The 16336-nt window shown below is 41.2% G+C and overlaps 1 protein-coding gene across 5 annotated transcripts in view; it reads left to right on the plus strand.

Moving 5' to 3' along the window:
• The window catches only part of NHSL1 (NHS like 1), a 163275-nt gene extending 148351 nt beyond the window's left edge, over positions 1-14924 (plus strand). For all 5 annotated transcript variants that reach the window (XM_060190377.1, XM_016191903.2, XM_060190380.1 and 2 more), the window contains 3 exons: positions 5151-8381; positions 8931-9063; positions 12915-14924. In XM_060190377.1, coding sequence (XP_060046360.1) covers positions 5151-8381; positions 8931-9063; positions 12915-13692 — 4142 coding nt within the window. In that variant the 3' untranslated portion in view covers positions 13693-14924. The remainder of the gene's footprint in view (positions 1-5150; positions 8382-8930; positions 9064-12914) is intronic.
• Positions 14925-16336: the final 1412 nt, after the last annotated feature.

The raw sequence follows: 16336 nt of genomic DNA on the forward strand, positions 1-16336 counted from the left end.
TTGAATAATATTCTGTTCATTCATGTGGATATGACACACTCAATTTTTTTTATTTCTTTATTGGGGGATTATTACAGTTGACAATAAATACAATAGTTTGTACATGCATAACATATCTCAGATTTCCACATAACAATACAATCCCCACTAGGTCCTCTGTCATCCTTTTCCAGGACCTGTACTCTTCACTGCCACCCACCCACCCCAGAGTCTTTTACTTTGATGCAGTACGTAATCATCTCGGCGTTATGTTTAAAAATCTGAGAGATTTCATAACAGTAAAGTACTATTGGTTTGTACTTCTCTTTCTATAACCTGTTTTATTCCTTAATCTTTATAATATTCATCTGTATCCTATAATTATGTGACACTTTTTGTATCATGAAAGTATGGGAGAACCTGTTTTGAGAATAGAATTTTGGAAGGTCTTATGATAAATGATATCTGAATTGTTTTTCATATTTCCAAATAAATGTCTTGAGATAAACATTGTTATTTTGGTAAGAAAGTTGTACTTGGCTGTAGATCTTGAAGAAATGGCAGTGTTCCCGTTTTCAGAAGCCTGGAGTGAATTGTTTCATGTTAAAAATTGTAACCTAAACTAGGACTTTCCTTATGGTTCTTAAAAGATAGTTAAAAATCTACTACTGACCTCATGCAAAAACTGATGTCATTTTGAAAGAAAATATTAAATCCATTGTTAAATGGAACTGTGTTGAAAGTTTGGGAGAGAACTTGTACAGCCCTAAAAGTCAATTTTTGAAAAATCTTTCTTTTAAAAAAATTTTGTATTATCTTTATTTATTGGATAGAGACAGCCAGAAATTGAGAGGGAAGGAGGTGATAGAGAGGGAGACACAACAAAATTTTTGTATTATCTTCATTTATTGGATAGAGACAGCCAGAAATTGAGAGGGAAGGGGGTGATAGAGAAGGGAGAGAGGCACTTACAACACTGCTTCCCCACACTCAAAATTTTCCTCCTGCAGGTGGGGACTAGGGGCTTGAACCCAGGTCCTTGTTCACTGTAATATATATGGTCACAGCTGGGAACATCCTGGGAACAGCTGCACTCATTTCAGTATCAGTCTTCCCTGAGTAGCAGAGTATGTTGACTCAGCCTCCCTTCAGAGAGAGAGGCAGTGTCTGCTATTGCTGCCCTACAGTGAGGGCAAGGTTCTGTAGAGGCCCACAAGAGGCCCACAAGAGGACTTAATTTTCTTTTTAATTTTTTTTCATATTTATTTATTTTCTCTTTTGTTGCCCTTGTTTTTGTTGTTGTAGTTATTGTTGTTGTTATTGTACAGGACAGAGAGAAATATAGAGAGGAGGGGAAGACAGAGATGGGGAGGGTAAGATAGTCACCTGCAGACCAACTGTGAAGGGACTACCTTATAGGTGGGGAGCCGGGGGGCTCAAACTGGGATCCTTACACCGGTCCTCACGCTTTTTACCACCTGCGCTTAACCCGCTGTGCTACCGCCTGACTCCCTAGGACCATCATTTCTTTTTTATTGATTGATTGATTGATTTTGCATTTATGTTTGTTGCAAACTTTAACATATACAGAGAAGCAGGTGTATTAGGGTCTTTAAATATACAAGTCCGGTCGCCTTTTCAGTTACTGACTCTGCAAAGTTTTTTTTTTTTTTTTTTTTTTTTTCCTAATGGGAAAAATGGTTGTGAATTCTCTTGCTGCATTATGGTGCAAAATTGGATTTTGCAAAATCCAATTTCTTTTTTTTTTAAATTTATTTCTTTATTGGGGAATTAATGTTTTTCATTCAACAGTAAATACAATAGTTTGTACATGCATAACATTCCCCAGTTTCCCATTTAACAATACAACCCCCACTATGTCATTTATCATCCTTCATGGACCTGTATTCTCCCCACCCATCCACCCCAGAGTCTTTTACTTGGGTGCAGTACGCCAATTCCATTTCAGGTTCTACTTGTGTTTTCTTTTCTGATCTTGTTTTTCAACTTCTGCCTGAGAGTGAGATCATCCCATATTCAGCCTTCTGTTTCTGACTTACTTCACTCAACATGATTTTTACAAGGTCCATCCAAGATCAGCTGAAAACAATGAAGTCACCATTTTTTACAGCTGAGTAGTATTCCATTGTGTATATATACCACAACTTGCTCAGGCACTCATCTGTTGTTGGACACCTGGGTTGCTTCCAGGTTTTGGCTATTACAAATTGTGCTGCCAAAAACATATGTGTACACAGATCTTTTTGGATGGATGTGTTGGGTTCCTTAGGATATATCCCCAGGAGAGGAATTGCAGGATCATAGGGTAGGTAGGACCATCATTTCTAATGGGAATCCAAGAATTCCCTGGCAAGAGCCCAGATGATGGGGTGGCCTGGTATTAACCAAAAAGGCTGTCATTAGAGTGAGCCTATCTCTTGCCCATATCCAGCTTTTTTAGTTCTTTATTGATCTGATGAGGTTAGATTTTTCTCCCAGTTGTTAAGTCATTGAGTGTCATTTGTTGTATCCCAACCGGCCTCAAGTTGAGGAGGGAATAGACCTAGGGTTTAAGTGGGATCTAAGTTAACCTTAAGTTCTGCATTTTACTTGTTTGCTGATTATAATTGAGGCTGTCATAAGGGATAATAATTATCCTTTAGTTGATATATATATACTTTTGCCATATATGTCTTGGTCAGCTTTATACAGTATTTCTTCTAAAGATTATCAAGGTGGTAACATTAATATTGTTGTGGTCAGAAGAGATTAGGGGATATCTCTTACCTTCTTTTGTATAGTTAATTGAGTAGATAAAGTGATTGAGGGAAGTGAAGTAGGGGATAGGAGAGGAAGGGGTATAAGCTTAAGAGGTAAAGATTTGATTATACACTTTATGGTGTCTTCTATAGGTCTTTGTACTTGTTTTCTGACCTTATTACGTTTAAGTATAATCACAACAGACTACTAAGAGTTTTTACTTTGAGGTATATATATTCCCCTAACTTACAGGTATATGTGTATATATTTTAATACTTAAATATACCATTCCAATCCCTCCTTGCCTCTAGGATTTGTGATGAGAAACCTAATGAGAGCCTGATGGTTCTGCCTTTGAATGTGACTTTCTTCCTTTCCCTAGCACCCTCCACCATTTTTCCCCTGGTCCTGGTTTTAGTTTTACAGTAATGTGTCTTAGTGTGTTTGGGGTTCAGAAATTTAGGTGTGTGTTCACCTTCTTGGATTTCTATATTTTGAACATTGCTCAGGTACGAAAATTTTTCTGCTATAATTTCTTTGAATATGTTCCCTACCCCCCCCCCCATTCTTCTTCCTCAGGAATCCCAATAAATCTGATGTTCATCTTTCTGATGAAGTCTGCTATTTCAGAGAGAAGTGCTTCATTTTTCCTGAACCTTTCCTCTCCGAGAGTTTTAAATTCACACAGTAGTGGTTGCTAGTCTTTCCTCCTCCTGATTAAACCTACTTCCAAGGCCTCTTACCTCAACCTGAACTGCATTCAAAGTGTCCTTTAGGCTGTACAGTTCTATTTGAAGTTGTTTTTTTTTTTTCCTATACTTGTAATTCTTTGGTAAAATGATCACTGAGGTTTTGAATCTTTAGATTCTTGAATTGATTTCATGGTGAGTTTTCTGAACTCTATCTCTGTCATTTTTTTACCCTAGATCTGTGTCTGTCTGGTCATTTGGGCTTTCTGTCATTGTTGTCTGTGTATTTCTCAGTTCCTACATTTCCTGTGGCTTTTGTTGTGACAGCAGGAGGTGCTATGGCTAAGGTGTTAAATTTCCCTGTTTATATATCTTGGTGGGGGAGGGGAGACTTTATCCTGTGTCCTCAATTTGGCTTAATGTCTTTGATGTCAGTATTGCTGTTCTTCTAGTGTGTGTGTGTGTGTGTGTGTGTGTGTGTGTGTGTGTGTGTGTGTGTGTGTGTGTTGGAGAGTGGGTGGGGGAGTCTTACAGCCTTGGAATATTCCTTTCTCCTTAGTTTTTAGGTGATTTCCGTTTTTTGTTTGTTTTAACCTGGCCCCAGACATGGGGTGCCTCAACTGCTAATCTCCCAATTTGGCACCAGTCATCAATTAGTATAACTTTTTAGTCCTGGGAATCTGTCCCTCACCCCCTTTCTATCCACAAGTGACATGTGTCTGTGCTTACCTGTGGCTTGGTGAGTTTCTAAAGAAATCCTTGTCATAATTTGTTGAGTTCTCAGGTGGTTTTTGTTGCATTTTCTAGTTTACAAGGAGAGTAAAGTGTGTCTGCTGTTACTTCATAGCCATGCTTCTAGAAGTGCTTTCAAGTTCATATGTTTTGGTAGCTGTTATATTTCATATATTAAAGCATCTTTTCTTTCCAATGGTAGCTTGAACTCTAGCTTGTTATCTATACTAAGGAATTCTTATCTACTTCCCTCTTTGCTTAGTATTTTCTGTACTTTTCTCTCTCTAAAACATGCTACTCTTTGTTTTGTTGTAAAGCTACAAGAAGTAAATAACTCTTAACTGGATCAGTTCCTGCTGCTTTCCCCCCACCAGAATGTAGCAGATTGCTATTGAATTTTAAATGTCACTGACAGACAGATGATTATGACTGAAGATGGAGAGTGAAATGTTTGAAACACAGATGGGCCTGTAAATCACTTTTTATTTTTCTTAGGATTTCCTTCTGACATAAATTAACTAGCAATGTTCTATGCCAGTATCCTTCATAGATAAAATCTCTGTAACCCTATTTTTGATCATACTATATTCAGCTGTCTTTGGCTAAGAAAATCCCTTCTGGATAGAGGCTATGTGCAGTTACTTGGTGAGTAACAGGCCACCTTGAAATCTTTACCAAAATGAGGTTATTTGAAAAGTAAACCTTTCACAGAGTTCCTGATCATAAAGGAAGAACCTGAGAATTCCATATGTAGCGCTTAATCTATAGGAGAATTTGAACTACATACTAAAAGAAGCATTTGAAATATATCACAAGAGTTATTCTTTTAGATGCTATCAGTAACTATGTAATTCTCACTTAGGTATCTACTGGAAAAAAGCAAGTAGATCATTTTTTTACAGAAGATTCAGAAGGCATGAGGGTACAGTGATGAACAGTGGTGCTGATTTTTATTTTTGGATAACAAACCTCTTTTTGCTTTGCCTCCAGCATCGGGCACTGGACAAGATGATATTGGCAGTCACTCCATGTACTACCCAGACCACTACTCTACACTCGGAAGGCTTGAAAGCTATCCATGCACTGGGCAGCGTTCAGAGACCAGGGACTCCAGCTGCCAGACTGAGGAAGTGAAAGTCGTGCCTCCTTCAATGAGAAGAATCAGGGCACAAAAAGGGCAGGGCATTGCTGCCCAAATGAGTCACTTCTCAGGTTCTTCTGGGAACATGTCAGTCCTGAGTGATTCTGCTGGTATTGTACTCCCTTCTCGCCTCAACAACGAAGCAGGCTTCCACAGTCTTCCACGTTCAGGGGCAAGGGCACACATTCAGTCCCATGAACCATGTTTGGGTGTCCTGGGCCCTACAGAAGATATAGGTGACAGTTTTCCCTACCGGAGGAGTAATTCACAAGTTGATGAAAACTTAGGATCTCTAGGAGGTGCCTCAAAGACTGGTGCACTTTTGCGACCCAAATCCCAGGAACTGAGGCACTTTGAGTGTGAAAACCTAACAAGCCCAGCATGTGTGGTTTCTCCTCATGCTACCTACTCTACCAGCATTATCCCAAATGCCACACTGTCCTCTTCTTCAGAGGTTATTGTTATTCATGCTGCTCAGAGCTTAGGGCACCTGGACAGTAAAATCACCAGCACAGCTTCATACACAAAGTTAAAATCCAGAGACCACCTCCTCTCCAAGCATGCCAACAAAGATGATCACCGATCTCTTTGTGGTAACTGGAATCAGGATCACACCACCACTCTTTCACAGGCCTTAGCTCCCCATTCTCCCAGTGCAGCCCCACAGTTGTCCCTCAGTGATTCCACAGGCTCTCTAAGTACTCCAGAAAATGGGGAGAATAGGTCCCAAACCATTGTCTATAAATGTAGAAACAACCTGAACTTACCAGCTCACCCCCAGGATGTGGATGGCAAGAATGAGGCCAGTTACTTTGGAGGCAGAGTACATGGTGAAGCTGAGTCCTGGGAATACAGTGCCTCGGCTAATGGTCAGGCATCCCCACTAAAGTCACATCTGGCAACTTCAGGCTACTCCACTCCTGTCAGTAACGTCAACAGCTGCAATTCGGACCAAGCCTCAAACAGAGATGATGCTAGATCCCTATATTCAGACGATCAGGATGGTTATTACACACCTATGCACGTGGACTCTAGACAGGGATCTGGGAATCTGTGCAATAGCAACAATGGCTTTGGGAACCCCCGACACAGTGTAATCAATGTTTTTGACGGGAGAACTCAGAAGAACCAAGGGAACTGGCCCAGTTGCCATGATAAGTCACTTTCAAGAAACATTTCTTTGAAGAAAGCAAAGAAGCCTCCTCTGCCACCCTCAAGAACAGATTCTCTCCGCAGGGTTCCCAAGAAGAACATCCAGTCTAACGGGCAGGTGCTAAATGAGACCCTGATCGCCTCACTCCAACAATCTCTGCAACTCAACCTCCTGGGCAAGGGCAGCAGCTCGCCTTCCCAGAGTCCCTGCAGTGACTTTGAGGAACCCTGGCTGCCTCGCTCCCGAAGCCAGAGCACAGTGAGTGCAGGCAGCAGCATGACTTCTGCCACCACCCCTAATGTCTACTCCCTGTGTGGTCTCACACCTGCACAGAGTGACACAAGCAGTGTCAAGTCTGAGTACACAGATCCTTGGGGTTACTACATCGACTACACAGGTGTGCAAGAAGACTCAGGTAACCCGAGCGGGGGCTGCCCAGCCAGCAGTGGGGCACCAACCAGAAACGGGTCTGTCCGCCACATCCAAGAGGGATCCAAGGCTGAGCTGCCCCAAGGATCAGGTGGCCCAGTCAAACCAAAGATCATATCCCCGGAGAAGTCTCACCGAGTCACTTCTCCATCCAGTGGATATTCCAGCCAGTCAAATACACCCACAGCGGTCACCCCTGTGCCTTTGTTTTTAAAATCAGTGTCACCAGCAAACGGGAAAGGGAAGACCAAGCCCAAGGTGCCGGAAAGAAAGTCTTCTTTGGTATCTTCTGTGTCCATTTCCTCCTCATCTACTTCTCTTTCTTCCAACACTTCCACAGAAGGAAGCGGGACTGTGAAGAAGCTGGATTCAGTACTGACTTCCCACTCTTCTCTTCAGTCTCCAGGCCATGCTGACAAGTCTTTGCTCTCCCTGGCCCCTCCTTTAGCAGATCCTTGTGAGGGTTCTCCCCTACCACATTCTCCTCTGTTCCCGCCTCCACCTCCAGAAGTTCTCACCCCTCTTTGTTCTCCCACTGAAGCCTGCTTCCCCCCTCCCACTAATACACTGAGCCCCTTGCTTCTGGAATCTACTCCTGTGCCATCTCCTCCACCTTCCTTACCCTTCACAGCTCCTCCTCCTGCTCCACCCCTTGACCCCAAATTAATGAAAGACACCAGACCTTCTTTCAAAAAATCTGGCCATCCACAGTCTTCCCAGGAGGCCCTCACTAAACAGTCTTCTCACAAGGAGGAGGGCAGTAAACCCCCCATGCCCTTGATAACCACCCAAGCATTACAGACGGTGCAGTTGAGGCCGGTGAAAAAGACCTCAGGAACCGAGGCAGTGCTGTTGCATGAACAAATATCTCAGGAAAAACGAACTCCGATTCTTCCCCAGTATCATTTAAAGCCATCTGCTTTCCTGAAATCCCGAAATAGCATAAATGAAATGGAGAGTGAAAGCCAGCCTGCCTCCCTGACAAGCTCGTTTCCGACTCCTGCCAAGAGCCCGAGTCAGGGTCACCAGGACAGTGCAGTTGAGCGTGGCCTCCAGCACCGCAGTCTGGGCAGCACTGGGGAGCCAGAGGCCGCAGGGCCAGGCCCCAGGACTGCTCAGCTCCAGGAGTCCCCAGACCCTTCACCCAGCAGGAAGCCTCCCCCCATTTCCAAGAAGCCCAAACTGTTCCTCGTGGTGCCACATCCACAGAGAGATCCCACAGTAGAGCCCACAGGGAACGTGAGTGAAACAGCGCCCAGCCCCATGAGAGGAGAGGCAGAGAGTGGTGCAGCCACTGCTGGTTCTGATGAGCCGGTTTCCATCAGCTTGGTTCAGGAGGGAGGAGCTGCAGGATCTGCATCCCTGGCCAGAGTGGAAGCCAATGTCCGCATGGTGCAGCCTGATGCCCCAGCAACTCCCAAGCAGGAGCCAGGCTCTGAGAAGCATTCAGATGGTGGGGGCGATGTGGAGAACTGCGAATGTCTGCAGGATGGAGGGCGTGAGTCTGGTATCTCTCATTCCACTTAACCATATGTAGCTGAGGCAAATAGCGGCTGGTTCGTGTTTATGTTAAAGTATGGGCTGCCTTCCACTGAGGTTACCAACTTAGTGTTGTATGAGGTGTGTGTGGGGGGGTGTTGGGGGGAGTTAAACTGTAGATGTAAGGGTAGAGTGTAAAGAAGATCAGAAAATAGTGGGTAGGATGGGGATTGGAGCTGGGGGGGGGGGCATCTGCAGCAAGCTGGGTATTAACTAGCAGTGACTCATCTCCCTTCTGGAGATCAGTAAGAAGCTTTACAACAAAAATTTAAGAGTGATCTGCTAGGAATTCTAGGCTTTTAACAGAATAGAATGAGCTTTGCTTTCAGGCTCATGTCAGTCCCCACCTTTTTATAAAATGCCAAACTGAAGACCCCACCGCTTCTTCACGTGGTTCTCATGTTGTGAGAGGACCATCAGCAAAAAGTCTTTGGGAGCTTGGCTAGAGACTTAAAATTCAAATCAGATCACTTGTGCATCTTGTGTTTGCATGCTTGTTTCTCCATAGCTGAAGTGCTGGAGACCAACACAGCTGATTCTTCCTTTGAGGCCTGTGACTTCCTTAAGGAAGAAGGGAGTGATAAGGTGATGACCCCTAGTAGACCCCGGACCACAGAAGACCTTTTTGCAGCTATTCACAGGTATCCAGAATTCTTTCTTCTTGTTTCAATCTATTTTAAGGGTCTCCTTGAGCAACTAGCACCTAAATTTACTTTTCTTTCTTGGGGTTTGCTCCTGTCATTTAACTAGGATTCATTAATTTGGTTGTAGATTTTTTAATGTCACTTTATTTCGTCTATGATGGCAATTTCTATGTCACTGATTTTTATATGTGAGGGCCAGAGGCTCAAGATGATACCTTCTACTCAGTTGGTACTGCTCTTACTGGCAAGAAAAACTAGTGTGTCAGTCAAATGACAGAGAGTTGGCAGAGAGTAGCTGTAGTCCAGTCCAGGTTAAGGAGTGCTGTGTTTCATAGATGTACAGATTAGCTCATCAGAATGCCTTTCCTGGTGTGTGTTTTTAATCACTGTTTTTTACTTTATAGATAAGCCAGAATTTATAGTGTAATTTCTTTGACTACTTAAATGTTTTATGTTCATGAAAGAGTACACCTTGTTAAAGCATCAGCTAAAAGAATGTGCTTGTTATAATATACTGCTAGTGCCACCTACTGGCATCAGAAAGTGTTGGGTTTCAACAAAAAGTACAATTTGCAGAACAGAAACCAATCTGTTACACCTTTTCTATGTAGTCATCCTGATGAGTGAGTATGATTTAGTTATGTGAAAGTTTCATTTATTGCATCATTTTCTAGTTGTAAACAGTTCTTCTAGTGTTTGCCCTTCTTCCGTAGCCAGTCAACAGGTCAGGCTGAAAGCTGTCAGGAGCTGCTTGTTGCTGGCTTTGAAAGTGACTGGGATCCATGTGGATTCAGTCGGCTAGGAAGGATTGTCAGTTTCCCCAATGAATGGGTACTCACGGGATGCACCACTAGAAGGTCGATCCAATGCATCCCGTTGTAAACAGTGTAGTACTCCCACACAGTGTCAGAAAATTGATAAGATTATACATGTGCAAGTATTATAAACCAAAATGCAGTAGAAAACTTTTGCATCCTACTAAACAGTGTTTACCACAATAGTCAATAAAGAATGTCCTTATTCTGCCAGGGCCTTATATTGCCCTGAATAGATTACATTTTTTCCCCTGAAACAAAGTCCTATACAAGTATCTGAATCTCTGTGTGGATGACTTTGTTTCAGGAATGTTCTTCAGATGCTAGGAGTGTAATTTAAAAAAGTTGGTTGCACAAAATGAAAAGCACAGTGTTATCCCTACCAGAAATTCCTCATGAAGCACATAAATATCTAAGGGAGGTAAGGGGGCAGGCAGAGGAAAACAAGATGATGATCTAAAAAGTTGTGTAAAGATTATTTTCTCTTTCCTCTTGACTCTAGTATTCACCTAATAGCCCCCAAGTTCCTTCTAGATGGTCTGACTGATTTCTTTGATCTCAGTACAAATAAAAAAAAAAAAGAGCCAATACATAATTATCAAATTATTATTCAGTTAGGACAGTGAAAAAATGCTACCAACTTTACTATCAGTTCTCAAAGTTTACTACCTTAGATACATAAAAAACCCTCAAAAGCTTTTTACAAAATTAAATGAAACCAATTGGAATTTAAGTGTTGGATAAGTCTCCTAAGAGTTAGCATCTTTTGTATTAGTATAGGGTATACTGGGTTGCAGAATGTGAAGGTACTTATAACAGCCATCCACAGAGAATGTTTCCCCAGTTTCTCTGTATACTAAATACGAAATACTTGGTCTCAATGAGAAACTCCACTGTTGTAGGACCAAATTACTACATTCTTTCCCTAAAAATGCACCAAAATTCTCTTCTGTATTTTACTTTGGCAACTTTCTCGAGGCACTGAAAAAATTGTGGTTTCTTCTTCAGAGAGAGAGAGAGAGAGAGAGAGATTTACTGCTTATGTAAACATGATAGAACTATAAGCCAAGCAGGATATGGATTGCAGAGGAAAAAAAAGAGACTTAGTGTCTGTTTTCAGCATTAATAACATATTACCAAACCCAATAATAATCCATCTAGAGTCTGTGGTCTTTAGGGCTTTGCTTTATTTTACATCCTTCAGCACCTGTTAATAATTCAAAATAAAGACTATAATAAATTTAAATAGATTTTACATTTCATAATGCAAATTAATTCACTTCAAATTTAAAGCCAGATGGAAAATAGCGCACACCAGTTGAGGTGTGAAGTTTTTATATTTATTGAGGTAATTGGTTTTAAGGCAGTGTTAACTGGTTAGGCATTTTTTTTTTGTAGCCATCTTTTCCAGAAATACACAGAATGTGTTCTTCTCTGTGTTTGTATATACATACATATATAGGCAGATAACTCATATTTTTAGATTTAATTAATAATTTTAGGCACAGCTGCTCTTGAAACAACAGGGTTTTTTTTGTTGTTGTTGTTAGATATCCCCATCTCTCTTAGCTCTTAAACCGCAATTAAAAACCACAGCTTTATTCAGATAATAGCTATTGCTTGACATGTGACACTTAGCACACAGTCACCATTAAAAAACCTCACAAAATTGAACACTACAAACCAATAGCTGCAAGAATAAGATGAACAGAATTACTTTGGGATAACTATCCCTAAGAGTTGTGAAGTCATGTGCTCTAAATAAAAGATCATTTCACCAAGTCTTCCTTCTATTTTTTTTATTTAATTTTTATTCCTTCTGTAACTTCACTCTTTAGACATCAGTTACCTACCTACATGAAACCCATGTGATTGGATTAGACCATCTACAGTCTTTTCTGGCTCAAAAATTGTGAGATCTTCTTATGTCTGTGGTCAGTCAGTCATTACTTATTCCAGGCCACTGCTTTTGTTGACAGTCAAGCAGCACTGTTGAATCAAACTGTCATAGGTCCAGCTTTGTAGTTCCAAAGGACTGGCCACCCTTCCAGCTTTGTTTTGGGTCCTTACTGCTTTCTGTTTTCTTTTTTTTTTTTTTTTTTAATGTTAACTCTTTTAGTAGTTATTCATCATTTATTTTTTTAAAGATTTTATTATTTATTTATTAATGAGAAAGATAGGAGGAGATAGAAAGAATGAGATATTGCACATGTGCTGCTGGGGATCAAACTCAGGACCTCATGCTTCAGAGTCCAAAGCTTTATCACTGCATCACCACCCAGACCACCATTTATTATTTTTTTAAGTTTTTTTTTTTTTTTTTAGATAGAGAATGGGAAAGCTGTCGGGGGAGGGGGTGGGATATGGAGATTGGGCGGTGGGAAAATAAATAAATAAATAAATAAAAACAAAAAAAAAACAGCTTTCTGTTTTCTATGTTGGTGCCAGAAGTATGAAGAGCATCTTAAGGAACGCCAAGTCCAAGGCAGTACCACAGGCCCATCTTCCCTCTGCCTTGCTATGCAGGTCTTGTCAAGATAAAGCTGAAGCCTGAGTTGGTGGTAAAAAGAAAGCTCTGTATTTCCCTTAAAGTCAAAATTTGGTTCATCACTTACTCTGCTTGACACTATATGATTACCAAAGTATTCATCTTTATCAGTAAACTATGAAATATATACTGTTACACCCTTTTTCCAGATAGGCAGCTGAGCCAGAACTTTAACTTGCCCAAGGCCATAAAAAGAAAGCTTCACCAGGGCAGAGGTAGATAGCATAATGGTTATGCAAACAGACTCTCATGCCTGAAGCTCCAAAGTCCAGGTTCAATCCCCCCACACCACCATAAGCCAGAGCTGAGCAGTGCTCTGGTAAAAGGAAGAAAGGAAAAAAGAAAAAAAGGGGGGGGGGGGCGAAGAAGGAAGGAAGGAAGAAAGGTTTACCAGCTGGGACTCAGCCTGAGTCTGTGTGACTCCAGTAGTTCTTAATCTCTTCAAATCCTGACAAATCTTTAAATTTAATGTTATTAAATCTCAGATCCAAGAGGAAAGTCCTTGGTCGGAAAGATTCAGATGATGATCACACCCGAAACCATTCTCCTTCACCACCAGTGACACCCACTGGTGCTGCCCCCAGCCTCACCTCCCCAAAGCAAGTGGGATCCATTCAGAGAAGTGTCCGAAAGAGCAGCACCAGCAGTGACAACTTCAAAGCTCTGCTTCTTAAAAAGGGGAGTCGATCTGATACCGGTGCCCGCATGTCAGCAGCAGAAATGCTTAAGAACTCAGATCCTCGGTTCCAGAGGTCAAGGTCGGAGCCTTCACCAGATACTCCAGAGAGTCCATCCAACTGTTCACCAAACAAGAGCAGAAAGGCCCAAGAGGAATGGGCCAAGAATGAAGGCTTGATGCCTCGGAGCCTCTCCTTCTCTGGCCCTAGGTATGGCCGCAGTCGAACACCGCCCTCTGCAGCCAGCAGCAGGTACAGCATGCGGAACAGAATCCAGAGCAGTCCTATGACTGTCATCTCAGAAGGAGAAGGGGAAGCTGTGGAGCCTGTAGACAATAGGCCTGCCTTGGCCCTGGTCGCTGCAAAGGGATGTTCACTGGCTGGGGCCGCGGCCCTCGTCGCTGCAAAGGGATGTTCACTGGCTGACTCAGGGGGAGATCAAATGAATGAGGGCAGCCTACTCTGTGGTGGGGAGCCCACTGCCTCACTGCAGTCACAGCTGCCTGGTTCCACAGATGTGATGGCTGGTGCAGAGGGCAGAGACCCATCAGAACAGATCAGAGGGCCACTGAGAGAAGAGAGTTAGGAGCAAGAACATGAATCTCCCAGGTGATGTGAGATAGATGTGCTACACATTGCTCTAGGAAGCCTGACAGGTACTCTTCCCTGCCTTGTCCCACATCCCACCCAGTTTGTGCTGCAGTGGAAGGTGGGAGGGGCTATGTACAACTCATTTGGCACATGCCCTGTGGTTTAAAAACAAGTAGAAGCTTAACTTCTGAAAGTGCTTCCTGAGGAAGTTTTGTTTGTGTTTCTATTTTGCTAAATACTAGGGGGTGTGTGTGTGTGTGTGTGCATTCTGAACCCTTTTTTATGCTTAGCACACACAGAGACAGCATGTAGAGACATAGGAGAAAGAGTTAACCTAGGTAAAGTAATGGAGGCTTCTGGAATAGGTGGTAAGTAATTGCTTTACAAGTATTCCATTTATGGACACTGGAGAGGAAGGGAGAGGACCATTGCTTTTGAGAAAGAGAGGATACATGTATTGGTTCTGAAAGCCCAGAACACATGGGTAGATGCACAGGTATACTTTCTTGGTGAGTCATGTTATGATGAAAGTGCTAAGTGACTTATTGGTTCAGGTACTTTTTTCTGGGGAAAAAAGGCTTTTTTTTTTTTTTTTTGTAAAAGTGACAAACAGGTGGAAGTGGCAATGCTGTGACTTGGAGCCTGCTGCTGTGCAGCCACAGACACACAGCTTTTAGCCTGACTTTTAGAAACATGGGGCAGTTTTTTTAAAAAATGAACTTTCAATTTTATTAGCAGCTGAGACCTTCTGTGAGAAATGAAATTATGGTGTGCATAGAGGGGGTGAGAGAGCAGAGAGATGGGAAGAGGAGTACGTGATACACTGCTGGACTTGTTTCCTGCTTAGTAAATAAAATTATTTTTCAGAGTTAAATTTGAAAACTTGCACTACAGATCTGTGGGCGGCGCTTTTCCCTTCTACAAGTGTTTTTACCAGAGTTTAAACTTCCATTTGGCAATTTCTTAATCACTTGAAATGTGAACATTTGCTAACTTTTGGATATCCTTTTGGTTACACCAAAGAAAAAGTTACAGCTATTTTACCTTGAACTGCTTGCAATATCAGGTCCTCATTTAGAAAAGTTTATCAAAATCTATTATATGTTATCTTACATTGAAGAAAATGCTAAATCTTGTTAGTTAAATAAACTGATGAAAATTGGCAGGGCCTGGTGAGTAATTAACCCTGAGAAATGAGTTTCTAGATTAAAAAGAGTTTTTGCATCATTTGCTTTGTGCGTTTTATATATATTTTAAATAATTGAGTTGACTCATTAACTTTTTATCTTCTCCAGTTAGAATTTTTAACACTTTAGACACGGGGGCGGGCTGGGAGGTGTATTTACATTAATGCCATACTCTTATGATCCCTGTCCCTTCCCTCCCAACAGCCATGTACTCAAACACTTTTATTTAATGCTTAGAAAAATAAAATAGGTCAGTACCTTGTGTTTTTCACAAGAAGGACCTAAGATGACAATACCAACACTGTTAGTCCAGATACAGTGTAATTGCTGGTTATCATCTTTTTAGTATGAAAAATAGCACCTAAAAGTTGGACTGCATAAGTGAAACCATAAGGTTTCATACAGTTTTGTGCTGCATCATGATAATTCAGTTAACAATGGACCACATGTTTGACTGTGGCCTCTCTGTTAAAGTCTCTGTGTGATAGATTGTGCCATCTAACTATAGCATATTTTCTAAGTACATGTAGTATAAATTCACACAATGATAAGATTGCCTGGAAACACATTTCTAGAACATAGACCCATCATTAAGGCATCACTTTTTTTCTTGTTTTTAATATTTTATTTTAATTTCATCTGAGAGAGGGAGAGAGAGAGAGAGAGAGGCTAATACAGAGAAAATACTAAAGCACTGCTCAGCTCTGGACGGTGGTGCAGGGGATTGAACCTGGTACCTTGAGGCCCCAGGCATCAGAATCTTCTATAGAACCATTAATTTGTCTCCTCTTTTTTTTTTTCTTTATTGGGGGATTAATGGTTTACAGTTGATAGTAACACAGAGTAATTTGTACATGTGTAATATTTCCCAGTTTTCCACATAACAATTTAACCCCTGCTAGGTCCTCCTCTGCCATCATGTTCCAGGACCTGAACCCTCCCCTTTACCCACCCCAGAGTACATCAACTCCAGTCCAAAGCATCACTTTTTATCTATGACCATTTTAGACATGCCTTTGAGACAGAAACAAGCCTAAACAATGAAAGTTTCTTCCCCTGAGTGGATTTAAAAAAAAACTATTATTTTCACACAATCAGAAATTAAAGGGCTTTTTACTATTTGGGATAATTGTCTACTCTGTTGGGTACCAGGGTCTTTTCCTTAAGATTTTAGAAAAGTGGTTTTGGCTTTTGGATAAGAAATCTTCTTATAAATACCTTAACAAAGATTGAAATGTGTGTAAGTATCAGAAATCTTAAACTTAATATATAAATCTTTTATATTAAAGGTAAGATAAGCAATATTGAAACTAATTTTTAACTATTTTTAAAATCCCCCACTTAATAAACACTAGGTTCTTTTCCTTTGAATAAAATAATTATAAAGTAAATATTTGAACCTTCTTTTTTTGTTTATGCATGCATTTTAAAGGTATTTATTTTTTATTTAAT

The sequence above is a fragment of the Erinaceus europaeus genome, chromosome 4 (assembly GCF_950295315.1).
Source record: "Erinaceus europaeus chromosome 4, mEriEur2.1, whole genome shotgun sequence".
NCBI classification, from domain to species: Eukaryota; Metazoa; Chordata; class Mammalia; order Eulipotyphla; family Erinaceidae; genus Erinaceus; species Erinaceus europaeus.